This window comes from Zalophus californianus, chromosome 12 (genome assembly GCF_009762305.2).
Source record: "Zalophus californianus isolate mZalCal1 chromosome 12, mZalCal1.pri.v2, whole genome shotgun sequence".
In the NCBI taxonomy this organism is placed as follows: domain Eukaryota; kingdom Metazoa; phylum Chordata; class Mammalia; order Carnivora; family Otariidae; genus Zalophus; species Zalophus californianus.
Window position 1 is genome coordinate 79130174 of NC_045606.1, and position 22619 is coordinate 79152792.

The following is a 22619-nucleotide window of genomic DNA, read 5'->3' on the forward strand; positions in this document are numbered from 1 at the left end:
ACAAGCATAATAAAACTTAAAAAGAGCATATACTTTTTTTTTTTAATCTGACACAGAAATGTAGTCTTACTTCTTTGTTTCAACTTTATTAGTCCATAAGGGAAAAAAAGTACTTATACAATTATTACTACTATTTTTTCCAAAACTACCATATGTAAGTCCAATAATATTTTCCCTATCAGTATATATACACTTTGACTTTGGAAGTACAGGGCTCAAAAATGAGATGGAAAAATTCTCAAAACACTCATCTTCCACAAGAATCAATAGTGAAAATCTCCAGCATCTTCAGATATTAATAATAGCACCTTTGGGAGTGACACTAAATATAATATGCAAAACCTGTTTCATAATTCACAAAAATATCCTTGGCTTTAAAAGCATGACAATCTAAATGAAATGTATTCAATTTAAAAATTCCTTATAAATTTAACTAAATGGCATCACATGTTCCTTAGAGAGTCCATTTTAATATAGGATTCTCTGACAAAACCTCTTACTAGAAAATTCCTCTGAGATGAGTACATTAATGACAACTTTCAAAATGGTGTATAAAATGCAACCACTATTGCGCAGAGAAACAGTTAACACAGCAGGCCCGAGACTGCCATCCTTAGAAAGGGCTGCTTGTAAGATTTGCTCTGAGCCGGCATCTGGAAACTGGGATTGCAAGAGGGTTTTTATCATTCCCTGATAAGATGGGCTCATTGTGCCTCAACTATTTGTGCTAACAGTGTGCTTAATGCTAAACACCTGCTTTCCTTCTGGGAGTCTCGTATCTTGGTATGTGCTAGAAAGAGGAGGACTACGTGAGTAACCCCCAATAAACTCTGGGCACTGAGTCCCTAATGAGTTTCTCTTTTAGACAACATTTACCATGTGTTTTAACAACTTACTACTGGAGGAATTATGTGCATTCCCCACGACTCCAATGGGAGAAGACTACGGCAAAGTTGTATGTGGTTTCCCTCAGACTAACCCAATATGCCTTTCCCTTTGTTGATTTTGTTTTATATCCTTTCACTGTTGTAAATCTTTGCCATGAGTATCCCACTATATGCCTGGTCCTGTTGAGTCCTTCTAGCAAATCAGCTGTGGGGTGGTCTTGAGGACCCCTGACACAATCATAGAATGGAAAACAGAAATCCCAAGAAATTACAGGCTAATGTATATTAGGTGATAACTAAATGCTATTTTGACTGTATTTCTTCAACTGCATTAAAAACCTCAAATGTAGTCTATTCATTAAAGTTATATGAAAGAACAATGTTTATCTAAATGGGTAAATTATATATAACCCATGTTCTCTCTTTCAACTCTACTATTCAAGATGATATAGAGCTAAAATAAATTTACAAAAGCCACCTACCACTTTATCGGACAAGTAAACAATTTGGAAAGATTTGTATTTTTAATATCACCAAAATTCAGCTATTTTCCCTCCATATTCAAAGTCTACTTACATGTAAGTGTCTAAAAGTTCTATTTGTATTTTCATATAAAATTCCATGGGAAGTTGCTCATATCGGCAAGAAATAAAGAAACTGTTATTTGAAAAAAATGGAAGCTAGTGAATAACATGGATAAGACCATTAAAATACGCTGATTCAGTGTCAAGGAATAATAAAAATGACTGGATCAAAAGTTAAAGGTTAGTTATGCAATACAGAAGGCTTATGAAATAGTAGATAAAGGCTGGATTTTCAAATTTGTTCAGGTATCAGATTTCAGTGTTTACTAGTTTCACAAAGTAAGGGACTTATTGAGAATACCCAGAACTCAAGTATTGGAGGGTTAAATTGGTGCCACACTCAAAGGCTTATCTACTGATCTGTTTTTACTTCTCTTCCTTTCTTTTCTGCCTTCCCTCTTATTATTTAGCTTTACAAATCAGTATCAGCAACACCATCCATGGTAAGATGCCGCAAAACACTACTTACTCTTATCTTTATACTTAATAGAATTTAAGAATTAGCTTAAGACAGATTTAGGAGTATCAGAATGAGGCACTCTCCTTATACATTACCACCCCTCCAGAAACAGGTGTTCAAAGAGCAACTATAAAGAAGCAACCAGATTCACCATTTAAAAAATAACAAAACTATTATTAGTTTTTAGAAAAAAACAAAGATGAAAATATTTTTATGCTGCTTTAGGTTATATAAAAGTTATTATTATACCATGGATTTTTAAATGGTAATAGAATTGGGTAAATTGAAGTTTAATAGTTTAAATTATCCAAGCTAATAAATTCTTTTCTGGGAAATTTAATAAAGTTAAGATTCTTGTAAGCCTGATTCATAACTCACTAGAGAAAATAATTCAGCCATCTCTGAAGAAAGTTTAAGGATAAAGACAGGAACAAGATATAAGTGGTATGTGGAATGAATAACAAAGTTTAACTCATACTGCAGTCAGACTGTTTTCCCTCCTCCCTCTACCCCAAAAGGAGGTGTGGATATATTGTTACTGCCACGCAGTTTATAAAGCCTTTGAATTAGCTATTTAGTGTCATTACACATGAATTTCATTAGTACTGGTTAAAACATTATTTAAGTCTATACAGGAAAATTCAAATTATACAGATATACAGAAAATTAGTATTAGCTGAGATATCAGAGTGTTTTTCTACACTTTTCATCTTATAGATAAAAACTAAGGATGAGAAGAGTCAGGTGACCTGTCTAAAGTCACACAATTAGTGACAAAAGCAAAGGTGAACTCTGCTATCTCGGTTCCTAGTCTACTACCCTATTAACTACTACTGTACTTTTTACACTAAAGTCAAACCATAAAGTGATTGATAATGCTAATGTTACCAATGTTATCATATATCATTTCCTTACCAATCAGTTCTCTCAATTTGTATAGTTCAACAGTTCATCATTCAATAAATATATCAAAATTTAGAAAAAAAATTCCTACATAATCATGGGATTTAGGTACTTGGTTATTTCTGTTGACAATAGTCATTTACCTTAGAGTTTGAAGATGTTTGGAACTAAGTTTAAAACGGTGTTCTAAAGCCCAATTAAATATTTGTTTCAAAAGTGACAACCTGTGTAAGGCACAGGGTCATTTTTTAATAAGGTTTATGGAAGATCTGGTAATACAGATACTCTTAAATCACTTCTAGTAAAAATTAATTTAATTATTCCATTTATGAAATTGTACTCTTCCTAAGAACATATACTAAGTAAATATATAATGGAAGGGGCTGTTTCCTTCTTTAAAAAAAAAAACAAAAAACAGTCAAATGACAAATCACCATTTTCTGATTAAAGACAACTGTCACAGAAAAGGCTTTTTAATATTCTCACTGAACAGCATTTCTAGTTAATCTTTAGAACTAAAAGAACAAACTAAAGTCTTCCCCTGAATTACATAAAAAGCAGAGAACTCTCACCAAGGTAAAATAGTTGAGAAACAGGTGGCCCAGAGGCCTCTGATGTCAAGCAGTCATGAAGCTGAGAACAAATCATTGGAAAGCGTCTAAGCTAAAAGGTGAGACTGACCGATAAAGAAAAAAGAAAGATGTATGGATTAGGAGTTAGTGAGGAAGACACTGAATTGCATTTCAGGAATATATGTTACTTCTACATAAAGTGTCTTTTTAATAGTTACAATTTGACAAAGTCTACTAAACTGATAATCCAAATGCGGATTTAAGACAAAGCACCTGCATGGACACGGCAAGATGGTTAAGCTGTCCACTGTGCCTGATAGTGTACCAAGTGCAGAAAAGTAATATGCTGCCCTCAAAACAGTAGTCTCCACATAGTGGGGAGAGCAAGACAAATGACTGCACTGCAGGAAAAAAATATGAAAACTTCTATTAATTATTTCATCCTTTATTGTGTACGTAGTATGTTAATACCATATTATATGTATATTTTATAAGGAAATACACAAATGCTGGCAATACATGCCATATAATTTTGCCTTTTAATGATACTATTTTTTTAAACTCTAATTTAATGAAAAGAAGTTTGGGATCACTGTGCTGAAGGGTTAAAACTACAGATCTAAAGATTTAAAACCAAGAGCAATCACAGAGAAAGAAACTCTAATTACAAGTACCTCTCCTACTAGGAGTAATAAAATTGCAAGACACCACTGTCACATAAAGAATATCCAAATTCAGGGCGCCTGGGTGGCTCAGTTGGTTAGGCGACTGCTTTCGGCTCAGGTCATGATCCTGGAGTCCCGGGATCGAGTCCCGCATCGGGCTCCCTGCTCGGCGGGGAGTCTGCTTCTCCCTCTGGCCCTCTTCCCTCTCATGCTATCTCTCATTCTCTCTCTCTCAAATAAATAAATAAAAATCTTAAAAAAAAAAAAAAAGAATATCCAAATTCATGAGGTACCTGGTAGCTCAGTCGGTTAACTGTCAGACTCTTGGTTTGGGCTCAGGTCATGACCTCAGCAGAGTCGGCTTGTCCCTCTCTCCCTCCCCCTCTGCTCCTCCTCCCACTCAGAGCTCGCTCTCTCTCTAATAAATAAATAACATCTTAAAAAAAAAAGAATATCCAAATTCTGTGTATTAATGGATTAGGTGCCTCTTCAGAAGTACATTTTATATGTACTGAAAACTCCGTAAAGTATTTATATTGTTAACTTTAATTATATTATTTATACAACATCTACACTTTAAAATCTCAGGTTACTTTTCCCAAAGATGCCACTTCTAGGAAGCCTTCCCCACTGGTACTCAACACATGCTTACAGAATGCAGAATAATAAATTCAAAAAGGATTAAAATATTGAGCATGAAACAAGGGAAAAAAATTCTAACACTGCTGTAAGAGTTCACAGATGAAGGACTTCTGACTCAGCTGCTTCTGCTTCCTTTGCCTCTGCCTCATATCAGCTGTGTAACTTAAGGCATGTTATTTACCCAGTCTAGGTCTCAGTTTCTCCTTCAAAATCTTATGGACATAGCATAGGGATTAAGGGGCCAGGCTGTGGAGTTAGACTGCTTGAGACTGAATCCTGCTCTACCACTTACTAGTTTTGTGACCCTAAGCAAGTTACCCACCTTTGCCCCTGTTTGCTCTTCTATAAAATGGGGATAATAGCAGCCATTTCATAAGACTGCTGGACAGTGCGTGGCTGGTAGTAAATGATCATTACATAGTAGCTGCTAAAAAAATTATTGTTGTCATTGTCTTCATCATAACCAGTATTTAGTTATACTATGCTAAATACTTTGATTACTTTGTTTAATCTCCACTGCAGTCCTATAAAAAAGTATTAAAATTTCCACTTAAAAGACACAGTCAAAGTATATAATACTTGGCACAAGGTAAGTCTTACTGAAGGTAGTCATTTTTTAAAAAAATTATAATAAGGTAAATAATCCAAAATTTAATACAGCAATATTTGGTTCATGTTTTTATATCAGGAAAACAAATTTAAGGACAAAATCAGAAATATATCTGATTAAGAGAAACAAACCCTAACAATCACCAATAGCTGTCACATATTGTTTGTTTCCTGGAATAAGCTATCTAAATTCTAATGAGAGGATATGAGATGTTTAAAAAAAAAAAAAGCCATATTTTCTATTATAATTAAGGTTCCTGGAGCAATGGTTCCTTACCTCCACAGGGTCAGGGATGCAATTTAAATGTGATGAAAGCTCTGCATCCTCTCTCCCCAGAGAAAATATATACACTTAAGAATTTAGCACACTATTTCAGGGAGGGTTTATGGAGTCCAGGATGAGAATCTCTGCCCTAAAGACTTAGGACTTTGTCCTATTTTGGAATTCCCTTTTATTTTGGAATGTACACCTTTCTGGTATACATGTTTTTGTTTTTTTTAAATGAATTCTCAATACTTCAAGTGCTCATCATCAAATTAAGGAGGGTAATATACAGCTACTATTACTTCTAAACACACCATTAAAGTCAGTGCTCATGAAACAGAGGCTAGTTTCATATTACCAGTGTGAAATAATATTTCAAAAGAAAAAAACAAATCTTAAAGTAAAAAGGGAACAAGTATGCTACACAAAATTCACCACCTTTAAGGAAGATATTAAGTCAAGATTATGCAGTTTCTAAACTTAACCAATTGTCAATATAGAATGAAGATGTAATAGTGATCTTCACCCTACATAGTCCTCCTTCATCCTATAAAAAAGCCAAAGAATAGTACATTTCTAAGACTCATCTTTGTTATTTTAAAATGACACAATAAACTACAGTATTTGATCACAGATATTAAATATTAAGTATTAATATATGATACATGTTTCTAAAAGGATTAAACAACCATCCAAAATCTTCTAGATCAATAATTTGTATCAAAGAGCTTACCATTTGGGGGGTCTCGTCTCTTTTCTGTTAGAAAATAAATTAAAATAGTATTATTAGACATATGCAATACAAAAATCAACATAAAAAATTAATTCACCTAAACTCTGTCTTATTCCTAAATCAATGCATAAGTGGCTAAGAAAGGTTTCTCTTAGGAACTGACATCTGGATAAAATAAGAGAGGGAACAACATATTTAAAGGCCCTAAGAAGGGAACAGCATGAAGGAACATCATGAAGCTTGGAGTAGAGTGAGCCAACAGAAGAGTAAAAGGAGATAAGTCAGTAGGAGACCCAGGATTTACCACAAAGATACAAATGTAGGGATCCGAAGGGGTACGTGCACCCCAATGTTTATAGCAGCAATGTCCACAATAGTCAAACTGTGGAAAGAGCCAAGATGTCCGTCGACAGATGAATGGATAAAGAAGAGGTGGTATATATACACAATGGAATATTATGCAGCCATCAAAAGGAATGATTTCTTGCCATTTGCAATGACATAGATGGAATTGGAGGGTGTTATGCTGAGTGAAATTAAGTCAATCAGAGAAAGACATGTATCATATGACCTCACTGATATGAGGAATTCTTAATCTCAGGAAACAAACTGAGGGTTGCTGGAGTGGTGGGGGGTGGGAGGGATTGGGTGGCTGGGTGATAGACATTGGGGAGGGTATGTGCTATGGTGAGCACTGTGAATTGTACAAGACTGATGAATCACGGATCTGTACTTCTGAAACAAATAATGCAATATATGTTAAAAAAAAAAAGAAGATAGCAGGAGGGGAAGAATGAAGGGGGGTAAGTTGGAGGGGGAGACGAACCATGAGAGACAATGGACTCTGAAAAAGAAACTGAGGGTTCTAGAGGGGAGGGGGTGGGGGGATGGGTTAGCCTGGTGATGGGTATGAAAGAGGGCACATTCTGCGTGGAGCACTGGGTGTTATGCACAAACAATGAATCATGGAACACTACATCAAAAACTAATGATGTAATGTATGGTGATTAACATAACAATAAAAAAATTATTAAAAAATAAAATAAAAAAAACAAAAACAGAACTAATGATGTACTGTATGGTGACTAACATAATAAAATAAAATTAAAAAGGAAAAGAATAAAAAAAAAAAAAGGACACCCAGGGACTGGATCATATAGGGTCCCACAGGCCATGGTAAGGAATACAGATTGTATTCTACACATGATAGGAAGCTCTTATAGGGTTTTCAGTATGGCCAGTGACATAATCTAATCTATGTTTTTAAAAGTTAACTTTGGCTACTATGTGGAAAAGAGATCGTAGGGGGCACTGAGTGGCAGCAGGGAGACTAGTGAGGGAGTTATGGTAGTCCAGATGACAGATGATGGGGGCTTAGATTGGGGGGGGGGAGGCAGCAAAGGTGATGAGAAATAGATCCAGGATATGTTTTTGAAGGCAGAGACAATAGACTCACTGATAGGATTTATGAGAGACCATGGTAAGCCAGAGCGGAGCCTTTTACCAAGTTGGGGAAGATGTGGAGAGGAGTAGGAACAGGTCTAACTGGGGTTAGGGAACATGGCTCAAATGTTCTGCTCAGACATGTTAAGTTTGAAGGTTATTCCGATGCCCAATTGAAGTAAACAAGTCTGAAGGTTGGGGGAAAGGTCAACAAATTTGGGGGGCATCAGCGTATGGACAGTTTTCAAAGCTATGGGATTCAATGAAAGCACAAGGGTAATGAGAATATTCAGAAACATCCGATCACTAAAGCAGACCAAAATGATAATAAAAAGCTATAGAAGATTAGGAAGGAGTAAAACGAGGAGAACTATCAATCCTTTGCACTCAGACTCTTACACACCAACTCTGATATCATTTTGGCTTTAAGAAATTCAAAAGTGGTTGAAGAATTTTAAACAAATGTAATTTCCACAGATTTTCTAATACAAAATTGCCCAAAATTATAAGAGAAATACCCATAAATAATGATATAATAATTAGTTTATAAACAGCCATAAACTAAAATTAATAGGATTTAACTGGGAGACAAGTTAAAAAATCCTGGCAATGGGAAACACAAATTTATTACTCCATCTGGTGGTCTGATGAAGTAACTTTCTGAAACAGTGGACATAAGCAAGTCCTATCTATGTCAATGAATGTCAATCTCCCATTTCCCAGGTGATGTTATCTCTGCAACCAGAGAGGAAATACTTCTTAAACTGATAACACAGATATGGAAATATACTGAGATAAATATAAAGTTCAGAGGATAAGTTCTAAAAAGTAATTTACAAATAAGACACTAACCGGGCTTGAGAGCCATTCATATGAAAAAAGGGAGGGTTTGGTTGAACAAAGAAGAATGGGAGCTTTTGGTGTGAGGTATTTGCTAGAAACATTTGCAGAACAGTATTTAATCAAATCAAGAGGTATTTTAGTATCAACTAGTAAAACTACTTGTGGAGTACTATGTTCAAATATGACCACAGTATTTGAAGCTGGATCATTTCTTCAAATCTGGGCCATCTGAAGAAGTCATAAAAATCTATAGTGGATTCAGAGTACAGTATTTGGGATGATGCGTCTAGAAACTACATCATGTGAGGAGTAAGAAATTGAAACTGGTTAAACTAAAGAAGTAAAGGCATGAGAACATGATAGATGGCTTCCAATATTAAATAGCTACTGGGATGAAAAGAAAACAGACTAATTCTTTGTTGCTCCAAAAGTCAGACTCCATGCATCTAAGAAAGAGAGGGGAGGCTGGAGTTTGACTTAGCATGAAGCACTATCCAATGATCAATCAGCAGCCTCCCTGATCTTTCTGCTTCTGAAACACCATGCTTAAAAGTTTAGGAACTACATAAAACAAAATTCCTGTACCAGCTAAAGGTGTAAAGACACCTTTAAGTGACCTTCCTATTTCAAAGTCAATTAGTCTATATTTTAAGAAATATTTTTTACTTGTTTTGCTTTGGAAATGTCACATATTTTGACTATAAGGAGCCCCAGAGAGCCCCTGGTCTAGGACCTGACTATGTCACTGAAGTAGAGCACTGAACCATAAATTATTCTATACCTTTAAATCCTTTCCTAGCATGGAATCAAGTAATTCATGTCCTTGGTCCCAAAAAGAAGTAACAAAAAACAGGTCCCTGATAATTCTATTTACTCATTACAGTTGAGGTATAATAAGAAGGCAATTGTGAGGCAAAATTAGTTCATTTTATTTTCATTTTTTATCTCACCTCCCTCTTGAAAACCCATTAAAATAACAATAAAGATGTACAAAATAGAATACATGATTTTACATTTCTGTTTTCTGGATCCAATGTCTTATTTTTTCAAGGCTTAGTTCCTCTTAGTGGTAAAGCACATCCTGGAATACAGTGATCTTCAAAACTGTGGTAACATGTACCCCCAGATGTACAGAAAAACCTTCCAGGAGCGTACGGCATAGCTAGCTTGAAGGCGATCCATTTGGTGATCGCAACTCCCATATGTCCTTTCTCCTAAAACTGATCTTCTTAAGATGATGATTTTAGAGAGGTTCACCTTTCCTAATCACCCTTCTCCCATCTGATGACAGAAAGGCCTAGTACACTGTTGTCAAATATTTCTATATCAATAAATTTAAAATTCTGTACTAGACTGCATCATTCTCTAATTATTTTATATGTATTACAGTCTCATGCATTAAACTACATTCCTTATGGTTTTATAATAGACAACATAGGAGCAAAACAAAGACAAAACAATGTTAACAGATTTTATTTGCAACTTTGCTTATTTGCTTCTAGGCTTGCTTAAAAGTCTTTGTTCACAAAGTATTAAATATTCTAAGAATGTAAGTTAAGAACGATGCCATAAAAATGCAAGTTTGAGAGTCAGTATACATGGAATGTTATCAACAAAAAAGGTTATCAGAATGAGTTCTTCAGTAAATTTGAGAAAAATTAGTTCTTAATAAAAATATTTCTCTTAAGGAGTAGTGCATTTTTTTTTTTTTTGTAAGGGGCCAAGAAAATAAATATTTTAGGCTTTGTGTGCCATATAGTCTTTGTTGTAACTACCCAACTGTTGTGGCACAAAAGCAAGCCATTAGATGCATTATACAGACAAAATGGAAACCACGGCGTAGCTGTGTCTTGCTAATACTTTATTTATAAAAACAGGTGTGGGCCAGATCGGTCCCACGAACCATAGTTTGCCAGCTCCTGTTTAAAAGAATTAAAAAAAAAAAGTTTACCAGATTTCCTTTGTCGCCGGCCCAATAAGTCTGTAACTGCTTTTCGGAATTTTTTTGCTTCTTCTTCATTGGCAAAATTAAGAGCAACTTGACAAGTCTGAAATATTTTTATCAAAAAAGGTAAACAACAAAAAACATGAGCCTAGCTTTATTTAATAAAAAAGTTGATAACAAAGTACATTTCTAAAGAAGGAAAGCTGAGTTTACTAGCAGACAAGAGCTTAGTTTAGCTTAGTTTTAATTTTATCTGAATAACTTAAGAATACTGAAAGCACGGAGAAGGCAAAGTAAAAGACTACTATTAGAAAAGTTGCCTCTCATAGTAGACATTCCAATATTAAATGGAATACTCCATCTTCAACAACAAAAACAGCAAATTGAATTCGATCTTTCAATAGAACTCTACAAAATAATTTGGATTTTATTAAAGGCAAACACTGGAAAAGCTGGTCAAATGCAGGTCAGCTCTATCTTCACTAGGTTGTTTTTATTTTACAGCCTAACTGTATGTATTAAATTATAACCTTAATTCAGATAAATTATTAAAAATGTGGGAACACACTGACATCGATTATGGCATTTTATGCACACTTTTATATATGTACATATATTTATATTTTATTAAGAAAAATGTGAAAAATAACAGCTAGAGAAAATACTTTTGAAAAGATATATCCTCTAAACTTTTTTTCTCATTATACAAAATTTAGGAAATACAAATATGCAAGTAAAGAAAATTAAAATCACCTATAACCTAGTCAGACAATCCCTGTGAGCATATAGTATGGAAATGCTTCTAACATCTTCCTCAAGTTTATGCAATAAACTTTTTAAATTCTATTCTCCCCTTATACGCATCTATTGTATTTTTGCACTCTTCTAGGCCATGAACTATTCTTTCACAAAATAATTTGAATGGCAATATAACATTCAATATTTAAAAGATACCATGGATTAGTGGGCAATTAAGACTTCATTTTTATGCATAAGAAAACTAAATACCAGAAAGATTAAGCTATCTATCCAAAGACAAAGATGGCAAAAAACCAAATTTCTTTTCTACATAGCAAATTATATTTACAGTACTCTTTGGAATCTTTTTTTTTTTTTTGGCCCTTTAAAATCTTAGACATTTCTGGGGCACCTGGGTGGCTCAGTCATTAAGCGTCTGCCTTCGGCTCAGGTCATGATCCCAGGGTACTGGGATCGAGCCCCGATCGGTCTCCCTGCTCAGAAGGAAGCCTGCTTCTCCCTCTCCCACTCCCCCTGCTTGTGTTCCCTCTCTCGCTGTCTCTCTCTCTCTAATAAATAAATAAATAAAATCTTTAAAAAAAATAAAAATTAAAAAAAATAAAATCTTAGACATTTCTTCCTATTTAGCTACACTGTCTATGAAGAAGCTTTGTATAAAGTAAAAAGAATTATTTTACTTTTAAATGTTTACACAGAAAGCTCATAAATGCTTTCCACAGACAAATATAAAAACAATTACATTAAACAGGGCAATAAAAAAAAATGACTTACATCTCCAGCAAAGGTATGAAAATATCCTCTAGGACTATTATATACAAAGTTATTGTATAGCTCTTGTTCCCACAATAGTTTCCCATCCTAGAAAAAAGTTAAAATAAGAGTTACCAAAAAGATAATCTCTAGGAATAAAACAAAATAGATGACTCATATTCAGGGAATTAGCTTTTACATGCACAGAAAACACACGTGTATAAAACATAAATAACATAATTTAATCAGTAATTTCTTAACAAAAGAGTAAATTCTGGATGTTTCTTTCAAAAAACTACATAGCAAATGAGTTTAATTCAGTATGCTAAGACACAATCTCATTAGCCTTGTATTCCCAAATATAGTTACTCAAATACAAAACTAGAACAATTACTAGATCATCAATGTCAGACAGCAGGACTAGAATACTGTTGTACATGCAATGATCATCAAAGCACAGTTCCATCAGCAATAGACTATGTGCTACCAAATATTACAGGAACAGTTCATGCTCTCTTCCACAATTCTGTAGATGCTGGGAGGGTCAAATATACCTTCTCTGTACAAAACATTAACAAGTGTTGAATTCCTAACTTTTACACAGTGACCCTCTAATTAAATACTGGTAAAAGCAGTTAGTGTCGATCATGTGCAGAAAAACACTGATGATTACAGTGCACCGAGGTTAGAGTGTAGTTAAGAGAACCATGGATGACTGCATTGTCATATCTATGGCTGCCACAGAAGAAATACAATGAACCTAACACCAAAGGTGGCTAACTGCAAGTATTCAGCATTGGTTATCTACAATTAGAAATAAGTGGTTAGAGAAATATAAGTATTGCCCTATTCCGAAATCAAAGTTCTACCTAGACCATGATTTAAAGATATTCAGAAAACACTGTACACACATATAAAGCAATTCCTTTCCTCTCAGTGGAGTTATATACACACTTGATTTCTAAACAGTGCTTCTCACTGGTGATGAGAAATACGTCAAAAAAACTAAACAGTTTCTTTCGAAACGTGCATGTGTTCCCTATCCCCTAGAATCACTGCCATAGTGAGCCACCACTACAGGAGTATGCCATGTCTCTCAGCTGTCCTGGGGAATGGAGAAGAAGCACGAAGTTACAAAGTACAGTAACTTAAATCTTATTCAATCTCAGGGAAACACTTTGCATTAGACCCAAATGGTTCTCCCATTTTACAAATAAATAAGCCAAGGCCCAGAGAAGTAAAACAGTTTGACTACAATCTATCTATCCTTAAGCATCATCCAGGAGAGTTCAAAGTCAGTTTATTTTTGGTAATTATTCCATTATACGTATTGCCATATCATATAAATATTACAAAAGCCTACCTATAGAAAAGGTTTTTTTTTTTTAATTTATTTGTTAGAGAGAGAAAGAGAGAGGCAGGCAGAGGGAGAAGCAGGCTCCCCGCTGAGCAGGGAGCCCAATGTGGGACTCGATCCCAGCACCCTGGGATCATGACCTGAGCCAAAGATGGACGCTTAACAGAATGAGCCACCTAGACGTCCCCTATAGAAAAGGTTTTAAAAGATAAATGGAGACTTCATCTCTGCACAAAGGTAATTACTTCTACGGTAACTGTAAGAGGGTGAATACCTGAGAATGGGCATTGAATCTGGGACAATGTGGATTTGTGTTTGAATGTGAGAGGTACAAAGCTGCGAAAATCTGAACATACCTATGTTGAGACAACATAAGGAAAAATGGGTAGCAAACACATTATTATAGATATTGCATCATGCTTTAAACCTAAGCTGAAGTAACTAACAGTACATACTAAACTAAAATATACTTCTATAGTTCCCTGAAAGGACTATATATGCTACTCTGTAACGGACAAAATGGAATAAAAGAGTACCATTAGAAAAAGAGAAAATAGGGCGCCTGGGTGGCTCAGTTGGTTAAGCGACTGCCTTCGGCTCAGGTCATGATCCTGGAGTCCCGGGATCGAGTCCCGCATCGGGCTCCCCGCTCAGCGGGGAGTCTGCTTCTCCCTCTGACCCTCTTCCCTCTCATGCTCTCTGTCTCTCATTCTCTCTCTCTCAAATAAATAAATAAAATCTTTAAAAAAAAAAAAAAAAAAAAAAAAGAGAAAATATAAGGAAAGCCCAAGATGTAAAGGTATTAAAAACAAAAACAAAAAAATCCTTTAATGTGTGGTGGCTGTGGAAAGATAAAATAGGGAACTATTCATGTTCTGGCTTATGACCTATTCCTGTTTGGTTGCAATGCCCATGCTTCATTATCTAAAACCAAGCTTCACTCTTCTAATATTAAGTATAATTTAACAATACATACAGGATGAACAAAAATTATATATATAACAATATATATAAATATATATAAAAATTATAACTGAGGTTAAAAAATCTATTCACCTACAGTTTAAAGTGGAAACAAAACAAAACTCACCTTAATATCAAATATTCTTAAAAAATAAGATCTCTGTGGATTGTCCTTAACAAGACAAGCGACACCGCTGCACTTCTTTGACCACATACAGTTACGATCTGCTGCATATAACTGTACCACTGCTGAAGACATAGTCTGGAAAATATAAAATTTATAGCCATTAGGTTCAAAATAACATTCAGATGACCACAGCCCCTGCTGACATCTTCACTGCAACCTCATGAGACACATCCAACAGGAACCACCCCGCTATGCTGGTCCTGATTTCCTGTCCCACAGAAACAAGGAGATAATATTAACATTTATTGTTACTTTAAGCCATTACTTTTTGAAGTAATTTCTTATGCAGTAGTAAATAACACAATATTTACACTAAAAATAACTATGGAAAGCAAACATTTACTGATGCTTAGAATGTGTCAAAAATCGTGTTAAGCACTTTTAAATACAACTCCATTTAAATTTATTACTATTATAATCTCATTTTATGCTTACAAACCCAAGGTTAAAGGGATAAATAATTTGCCTCAAATCACAAAGCAAAGTGGCAGAGTTCCAATGAAGGCAATTTGTGACTTCAGATCCTGTATTCTTACTCCCTGTAATATACAGTAGTCCCCCTTTATCCATGGGGCATACATTCTAAGACCCCCTGAGTGGATGCCTGAAACTGCAGATAGTACAAATCCCATATATACTATGTTTTTTCCTACATATCTATGATGAAGTTTAATTTATAAATTAGGCATAGTAAGAGATTAAAAAAATAATGAAAAGTAAAATAGAACTATTACAACTATTGTAATAAAAGTTATGTGAATGTGGGATCTCTCTCAAAATATCTTACTATACTATACTCATCCTTCTTCTCGTGATGATGTGAGATGATAAAATGCCTATGTGAGCAGATGAAGTGAGGTGAATGGCGTAGGCTACTACTGACCTCCTGACAATATGTCAGAAGGAAGATCATCTGCTTCCAAACTACTGACTGATCATGGGTAACTGAAATTGTAGAGAGCAAAACCGTGGAAAAGGGAGGACTACTATACCATTTCCAATACAGTGAACATTTAAGTAATGAAGTAGTAGTGTTAGTAAAGGCTGATGTCCATAGAGCAGTTAACTACTTTAGTACGGTACTAAATCAAACCTGAAAGCAAGATTTGAAGGTACAAATTACAGTGCTGGGCACTTTGAACATATCATCATCCTGGAAGATAGATTCTAATATCACCTTTTTTATTTATTTAATTTTTTTGAAGATTTTATTTATTTGACAGAGAGAGAGAAAGAGAGACAGAGAAAGAGCACAAGCAGGGGGAGCAGCAGGCAGAGGGAGAGGGAGAAGCAGGCTCCCCACCGAGCAGGGAGCACAATGCGGGCTTGATCCCAGGACCCCGGGATCATGACCTGAGCCAAAGGCAGACACTGAGCCACCCAGCGCCCCTCTAACATCACCTTTTTTAAGGACGGCAAAACTAAGGGAAAAAAGACATTAAGTGACTTGCACTTGGCCATGCTTGAGAGCTATACATGAGAGCTATACTGAAGAGATGAAGAATTATTTGAGTTATTATTGTACTAATTTTCTCAAGGATATACCTAACTAGTACCCTTCTGGATGTGTAAGAGAAAAGCTAATTGTTACAAGCAAGGAACACAGCACATTAAGTTTTACCATGTTGCCGCCTCCCTCGTGGCAGCATCATGAAATAATGGAAACTTTAGTTTAATTCTAAATTACAGTTTTTTTGTATTATAATCCCGGACGTAACTATTCGATTTTAGTTTCTGTAAGAGTGATACACAGCACTTACAAATCCTCTGAAAATAATAATCATGTTTTCTGGTCTAAATCTAGTGATTTCACTCCAAAACTGGAAACCAAGGAAATAATTTAAAATACAACAAAAATTTATTATTTGTAATATAAATATGAAACAAAATATCTATATAAATACATTAGTTATGGTTTTTAAATAAAAGGAATTTAAATAACCAGAAGTGACTAATGATTTAAGTAAGAACAGTACATTAAAAAAAAAAAAAAGAAAAGAAAAGAAAAGAAAAAAGAACAGTACATCAGTTCAGTGAATACTGGGCATTGTTAAAGAAAATAGACTACATTAAGATTTAGAGATAAAGCTGTTTTGGGTTACTTAACCATGGCTGGGGAATGCCCTCCTTTGATAAGAGGATTCTATTTTTTTTTTTTAAGATTTTATTTATTTATTTGACAGAAAGAGCGAGACAGCACAAGCAGGAGGAGGGGCAAGCAGAGAGAGAGGGAGAAGCAGGCTCCCCGCTGGGCAGGGAGCCAGATGCGGGGCTCGATTCCAGGACCCTGGGATGAAGGCAGACGCTTAACCGACTGAGTCACCCAGGCGCCCCTGATAAGAGGATTCTAAAGAGCTAACATATATATTATACACACACATACATATGCAGGTCTTTTATAGTAATAAAGTCAAAAATGTAAGATCAGTGTACTTTTGGGGGCCAAAAATATAAAGACTTTCCTAAGTAAAACTACTCCATGTTATGTTTTTAATTTTTGTAGACCAAACTCATCTTTGAATTTCAGAATCATGAATAGGACACAAAGCAGCAGGAAAATTTCCACAAGAGCCATTGAAAAAATTATGAAGACAGCTTAGAAACATAAAAATGTATATACTAAGATACTGGGCTTAAAAAAGGACACTGAAGAAAGTTGAGTATGCTTTTGGCCTGCTCAAAACATAACTTTGTTCTTCTGCAATTGTAATACATATCATCATCTACTTGGGCTCCCTGACCCCAAACTCCTAACACTAAAAACTTAAAAAAAAAAAAAAAGGATTTTGCATATATTATCCAAAGGTATTAAAGACCAGGCTGAAGGATTCAAAATCAGATAAGTAAATTCATTCTAAGTCAAATTCATATAAATTAGAGCTCTTTTAGTATGATGCTGTCAAATGCATTCATTTCTAAAAAGAAAAACAACTAGGAAAATAGATACCAAGAAAAAAAACATCAAAAAATCCTTTTAGGGGCACCTGGGTGGCTCAGTCGCTTGAGCGTCCAACTCTGGATTTCAGCTCAGGTCATGATCTCAGGGATCATCTGATAGAGCCCCGTGTCTGCTCCCCACTCTGCAGGGAGTCTGCTGGTCTCCCTCTCCTCCCTACCCCTCCCCTATCTCAAGCGAGCATGTGTGCACGCTCTCTCTCAAATAAATAAACCTTTAAAAAAAAAAATCCTTTACTTTTTTTTTTTAACCAAAAAACAAGAAGTAACAGCTTGCGAAAGAAACAACGTATTATCAAATAGAGTCTGAAATTCCATTATGGAAATTCCCTTGCCAAATAACCAAATATTAATATGTACAACACTGAATGCATATGTGAACTTAAAAAAAAAGTAACAAAAAAACTAAAAATCCACATTTAAACATTTATATGAAATTCTTAAAACATCTGCTTAAGAAATAAAGACTTGTGAAACAGTTCAGTAACATTCCACATAAACGTGGTTGGTACTATAAACCTCATTCTAAAACAATTTATAAAATTTTAATACTGGAGAAACCACCTAATCATAAGCTTTTTGCAGTAACTGGATTTTCAAAATTTTGCTGCAATCGTATTATCAGTCTAAATATGCCCCTTTCACTCCCTTTTATCTTAAACTAGCAAAGTCTGAAAATTATATAAAGCCCTTTCTGATTAATTCCGGAAGATTATAGTGAATGCAAGGATAGCTTACACGCATAAAATTTAATATATAAATGCTAGAAATATAAAAACAGTGACTATCCCTTAAGCTCTAGATTGACAGTGGCTTAATTTTTTAAAAACATTCCTTCCATTCCTTTAAAGTAATTACAGCTAATCAACTCCATTACTTCTTGTCTTTCATAACTGAGAAGGTATTATTAAAACAACGTTGGGACAAGTGCTTAGGAAATCTATTAGCCCAATAATGTTAGGGTTAAAATTTGTTAATTAAAGGAAAAAAGTACTGTATCAACTTTTGTAGAAATAGAACCTGTCCTATCTTATGAATTCCTGATATTTCAGTACTAAGTTATTGCCATAGCACATTCATCCTCAGAACTTTGTCAAGGGCGGAAATAAGATAAAGGATGAATTCTGGGATGTGACTCCTTCCCACTGTCCTTCAACGGGGCAATTTTACCTCTCAGGCTTACTCTGCACCGTTAGGAACGATTTCCCTGATTCCCTATGTTAAATGACTTTTTTTTTTTTTCATATTTCTAGAGTACAGAATACCTTGTGTAAATCTTATTACATCACAGATGTTATTCTAAAATAGGGTATTTTTTTCTACTGATTTATTACCCATTAAGTAGACTGCTTAATTCCCTTAAGCACCTAGTTTCTATACCATAGGATAGAAAGTATAGTTTCTAGACTATACTTTCACTTCACCTACACTTTGCTCAAAGTAAGCATTTGCTAAATTAAAAATTACATATTCTGATTTTGATAATACTACTATGATAATGCCCTTGATTTTAGGATCCAGATCTTGGGGACATCTGGGTAGCCCAGCTGAGTTGGTTGAGCATCCGACTCTTGGTTTCGGCTCAGGTCCTGATCTCAGGATTGTGATATGGAGCCTGGCAGAGCCTGGCATCAGGCTCTGTGCTCAGTGGGGAGTCTGCTAAAGTTTCTCTCTCCCTCTGCCCCTCCCCTCTGCTCGCTCACATACACTTTCTCTCTCTCTCACATAAATTTTTAAAAGGATATGCATCTTGAAGTATTCATAAAGGGTATCATATTGGCAACTTACTCTCAAGTGATTCTGAAAATAATAATATGTATGTGTATATACATAGAAGAAACCCTGGTAAAATGTTATAAATGCTTGACAAATCTGGATGAAAGATACGCAGGAATTCTTTGCACTATATTTGCAACTTTTCTGTAAGTATGAAATTATTTTGAAATTAAAAAATTTTTAAAGCCCAAATGATTCATAGAAGTGTAAGACTCTCAGCCTCCTTCCACAGCCATGACAGTCTTGGGAAGGTGGTTCTCTTCTCAGAGCCACTGCTACCTGTCCATATATAAAGCACCACCCACACTGACCCAAAACTAAGAAAACTACCACTTCTTCAAATTCCTTCTATACTGACACCAACTTTGTTAAAAGAAACTTCATCCTGAGTTAAGACTTAAATCACAAATACCCGCCACTTCTATAGTTTAAATTCTTTTCACATTATCAGAACAACCGTGTTATATAACAGGTCAGAATAAGAATTTTTGATGAGGAAAATAGATGTTTCTTTTATTACAGAATCAGCTAATAACAGGAAAAGACTGGAAGATACTAGGTCTTACAGATTCTTGCTTAACAACCAATCACCTACAAGTACTAAGGGGACTTAACAGTGAATTGTCTACAACTATTATTATTTTAATAGTCCAATAAATAAACAATGTTGTTAGAGGAAATAATTTTTAAAGATATATATTCAATTAATATCCAAAATAAACTGAGTGTGGGGGAAAAAAAAATCACATGATTGAATAAGTAAGTCTTTTCTATGGTCGCAATGGCCTAGATTAATAGTCAAAACATTCTAGCTTTTATGTGTGTTGTGTGTACCCAAGTTCCTAAACACTAATACAGGAAAATCCACCCTAAGTTTTCTTACTATATAAAGCAATTTTAAATATGTTCCTAAATACTCTGATGACATAGTCATGTGAAATGTCCCATGAGTATCATGAATATGAAATTTTAATATGAGGCATAAGAGGAATCACAAAAGTAAAGAAAAATAAAGAATTTGGTTGTACTTCAAATAAAAATTAAAAATTATTTAAACAAGGAATCTGGTTGAATTCTTAAAATTACTTTAACAATGCAGTGATCTCAAGGAGCCATTTTCTAAATAATTAAAGTATAAAAACACCTCAGTTACATGGCCACCTAAAAAACCCAATACAGAAACCAGCAATTTAAAAAACAGAAGCAAGAGTCCTGATTGGTGAGTCCCAGTGAAAATTATACAGAAAAAGAAAACACAAATAATTTACTCTGGAAAGGAGAGATTTTATCACCTGGTAATTTCCACAATGTGAACCAGAAAAAGGAAGAAAAAACAACAGAAAAAGGTAGAAATTAAAAAAAAAAGAATACATCAAAGATAGAAGACTCCACAAGAAACAGTAATTTTTAAAAACGCAAAGTTGGAGGACTAGAAGAGGAAGAGCACGAAAGCAGTGACAGAATCTCAACAGTGGGAAAAAAAATGGAGCCACGTGAGAACAGCTGCTGTCTCATGGATCGAGCAGAAATAGTCTTTTAGGCCTTAGGAGCTGTTTAAGAAAACAACCATGTTCAGCATACTCATTTACCAAATGTTTACTGAGTACCTACGGCATACATGGAACTGTGATGAATGGGGGTGGGTGGGAATGAAAGTGAGGTCGAGTAAAAAAGTTTATTACACAGGCATGGTCCTCATGAAATGGGTTCTAATGGGCACACAGACATTACTAAATATTACAAATGCTATGAAGGAAAAATTCAGTATGCAGGAAAAATGTAAAACCTACCCAGCATGGGAAGGCTTCCCAAAAGTAACAATTTACCTAAAGGATGAAACTGAGTCAGGTGAGCAAAGGGGTGAAGACAGCATTCGATGCAGACATATCAACAAAGATCCTACCACGGGAATGTGCTAAGGGAGTTTGGGGAGCTGAGAAAGAGAACAGTGGCATGGAATGAAGCTAGAGACTTCATATTAAAGTAACATAAAAAAAAATAGCTCACCTCTGGTTTAGAGAGATAAACAGCCACGTGTAGTTTGGAAAACCTTGTCTGGACATGTGGTACAGTGGTTTATTATTCCTATAATGGCTTTTGATGCCTCTTAGTATATCAGTTCTGGTATACTCTCCTCCCCCACTGACCCTGGGTTTGTCCATATCACTTGCTTTGACCAATAGGACCTCTGCAGATGTAAACAGAAGCTTGAAAAATACTTGTACAATGTGGCTTGCCCTCTTGGAATTGCTGCCCTAAAATCTTGGGGTGAAAGAGCATATGGAATGCAAGGCCCCCATCATATTACTTGACTTTGCTGAGTCCAGTTCCAATGAGACCTGCCAGCTGAATGTCACTGCATGAGTGAGCACAGGTGACAAAGTAACCACTCCGCCAATCCACAGAATCATAAAAAATAAACCGATACTGCTTTAAGTCCAATGTTTTTAGGTGGTTTGTTTGCAGCAATACGTAGGAGATTATTTTTTAATATAATAGATGGTGCTAGCTCCTTTCTCCCATTCATTTATATTGAACATGTGTTTAAAATTACCAGTGAAGTCACCAAAATTTTTTATCTACAAATCATAAAGTTCTAGAGCTCATTATCACTATCAATGCATTTTCTTTTTTGGAATCATTTTTAAAATGCACTTTATATCCAAAAGCCTTACTAAAAAATATGTACTGAACAAGAGACTAGGCTCACTCACTAAACCACTCAGAGACACACATCAATCTCATATGGTGCCTGTGATTTAAATTCATGCATCAAAAAATTATAAATTATGTGGCAAAGACCTCTAGCATTACCTACAATCAAAATTATAGATGCTAAAACCACAAATGGCAAGGTTTACTGTACTCTTAATTTTCTACTTGAAGGATAACCATATATAGATAAAGGTGAGAGTAATACTGATCTCATTACAGACTGGGTTATGTTTGCGAACAGGTGAGGACACTGTGTTAAAAGAGCAACAAACAGGTGTTGGCTTGCTCTCCTCCGCCTCTCCCTTCCCTGCAGGATAAGCGGACCTGCTGAAAGGAGTTTTTCTTCCTTCCTCTTCTGTCTCCTCTTCCCTTTGTCTGCCTCTCGCTTACAAGGTCAGTAAAACCGATGGTAAAACCTGAAGTGTGGGTTTCAATCTCAGGGAATGAAGGTAGAGGTAGGAAGGAGGTTCCCTAGGATTACCACCTCAGCTGACCAAAGGTTAACATTTACCGGTTGAGACCCAAGCCCCGGTAACAATATATGTATAAAGTGTATAAAATATATTATACAATTATAAAATATATAAAGTATATTATGTTTCATAA

General features: G+C 35.1%; 1 protein-coding gene across 2 annotated transcripts in view; it reads right to left on the reverse strand.

The window, feature by feature from the left end:
* WASL (WASP like actin nucleation promoting factor) overlaps window positions 1-22619 on the reverse strand; it is a 69367-nt gene that overhangs the window by 20090 nt on the left and 26658 nt on the right. For both annotated transcript variants that reach the window (XM_027574972.2, XM_027574971.2), the window contains exons 2-5: window positions 14508-14642; window positions 12082-12168; window positions 10558-10654; window positions 6321-6344 (exon numbers count right to left, since the gene is read on the reverse strand). In XM_027574972.2, the coding sequence (XP_027430773.1) occupies window positions 6321-6344; window positions 10558-10654; window positions 12082-12168; window positions 14508-14642 (343 nt within the window). The remainder of the gene's footprint in view (window positions 1-6320; window positions 6345-10557; window positions 10655-12081; window positions 12169-14507; window positions 14643-22619) is intronic.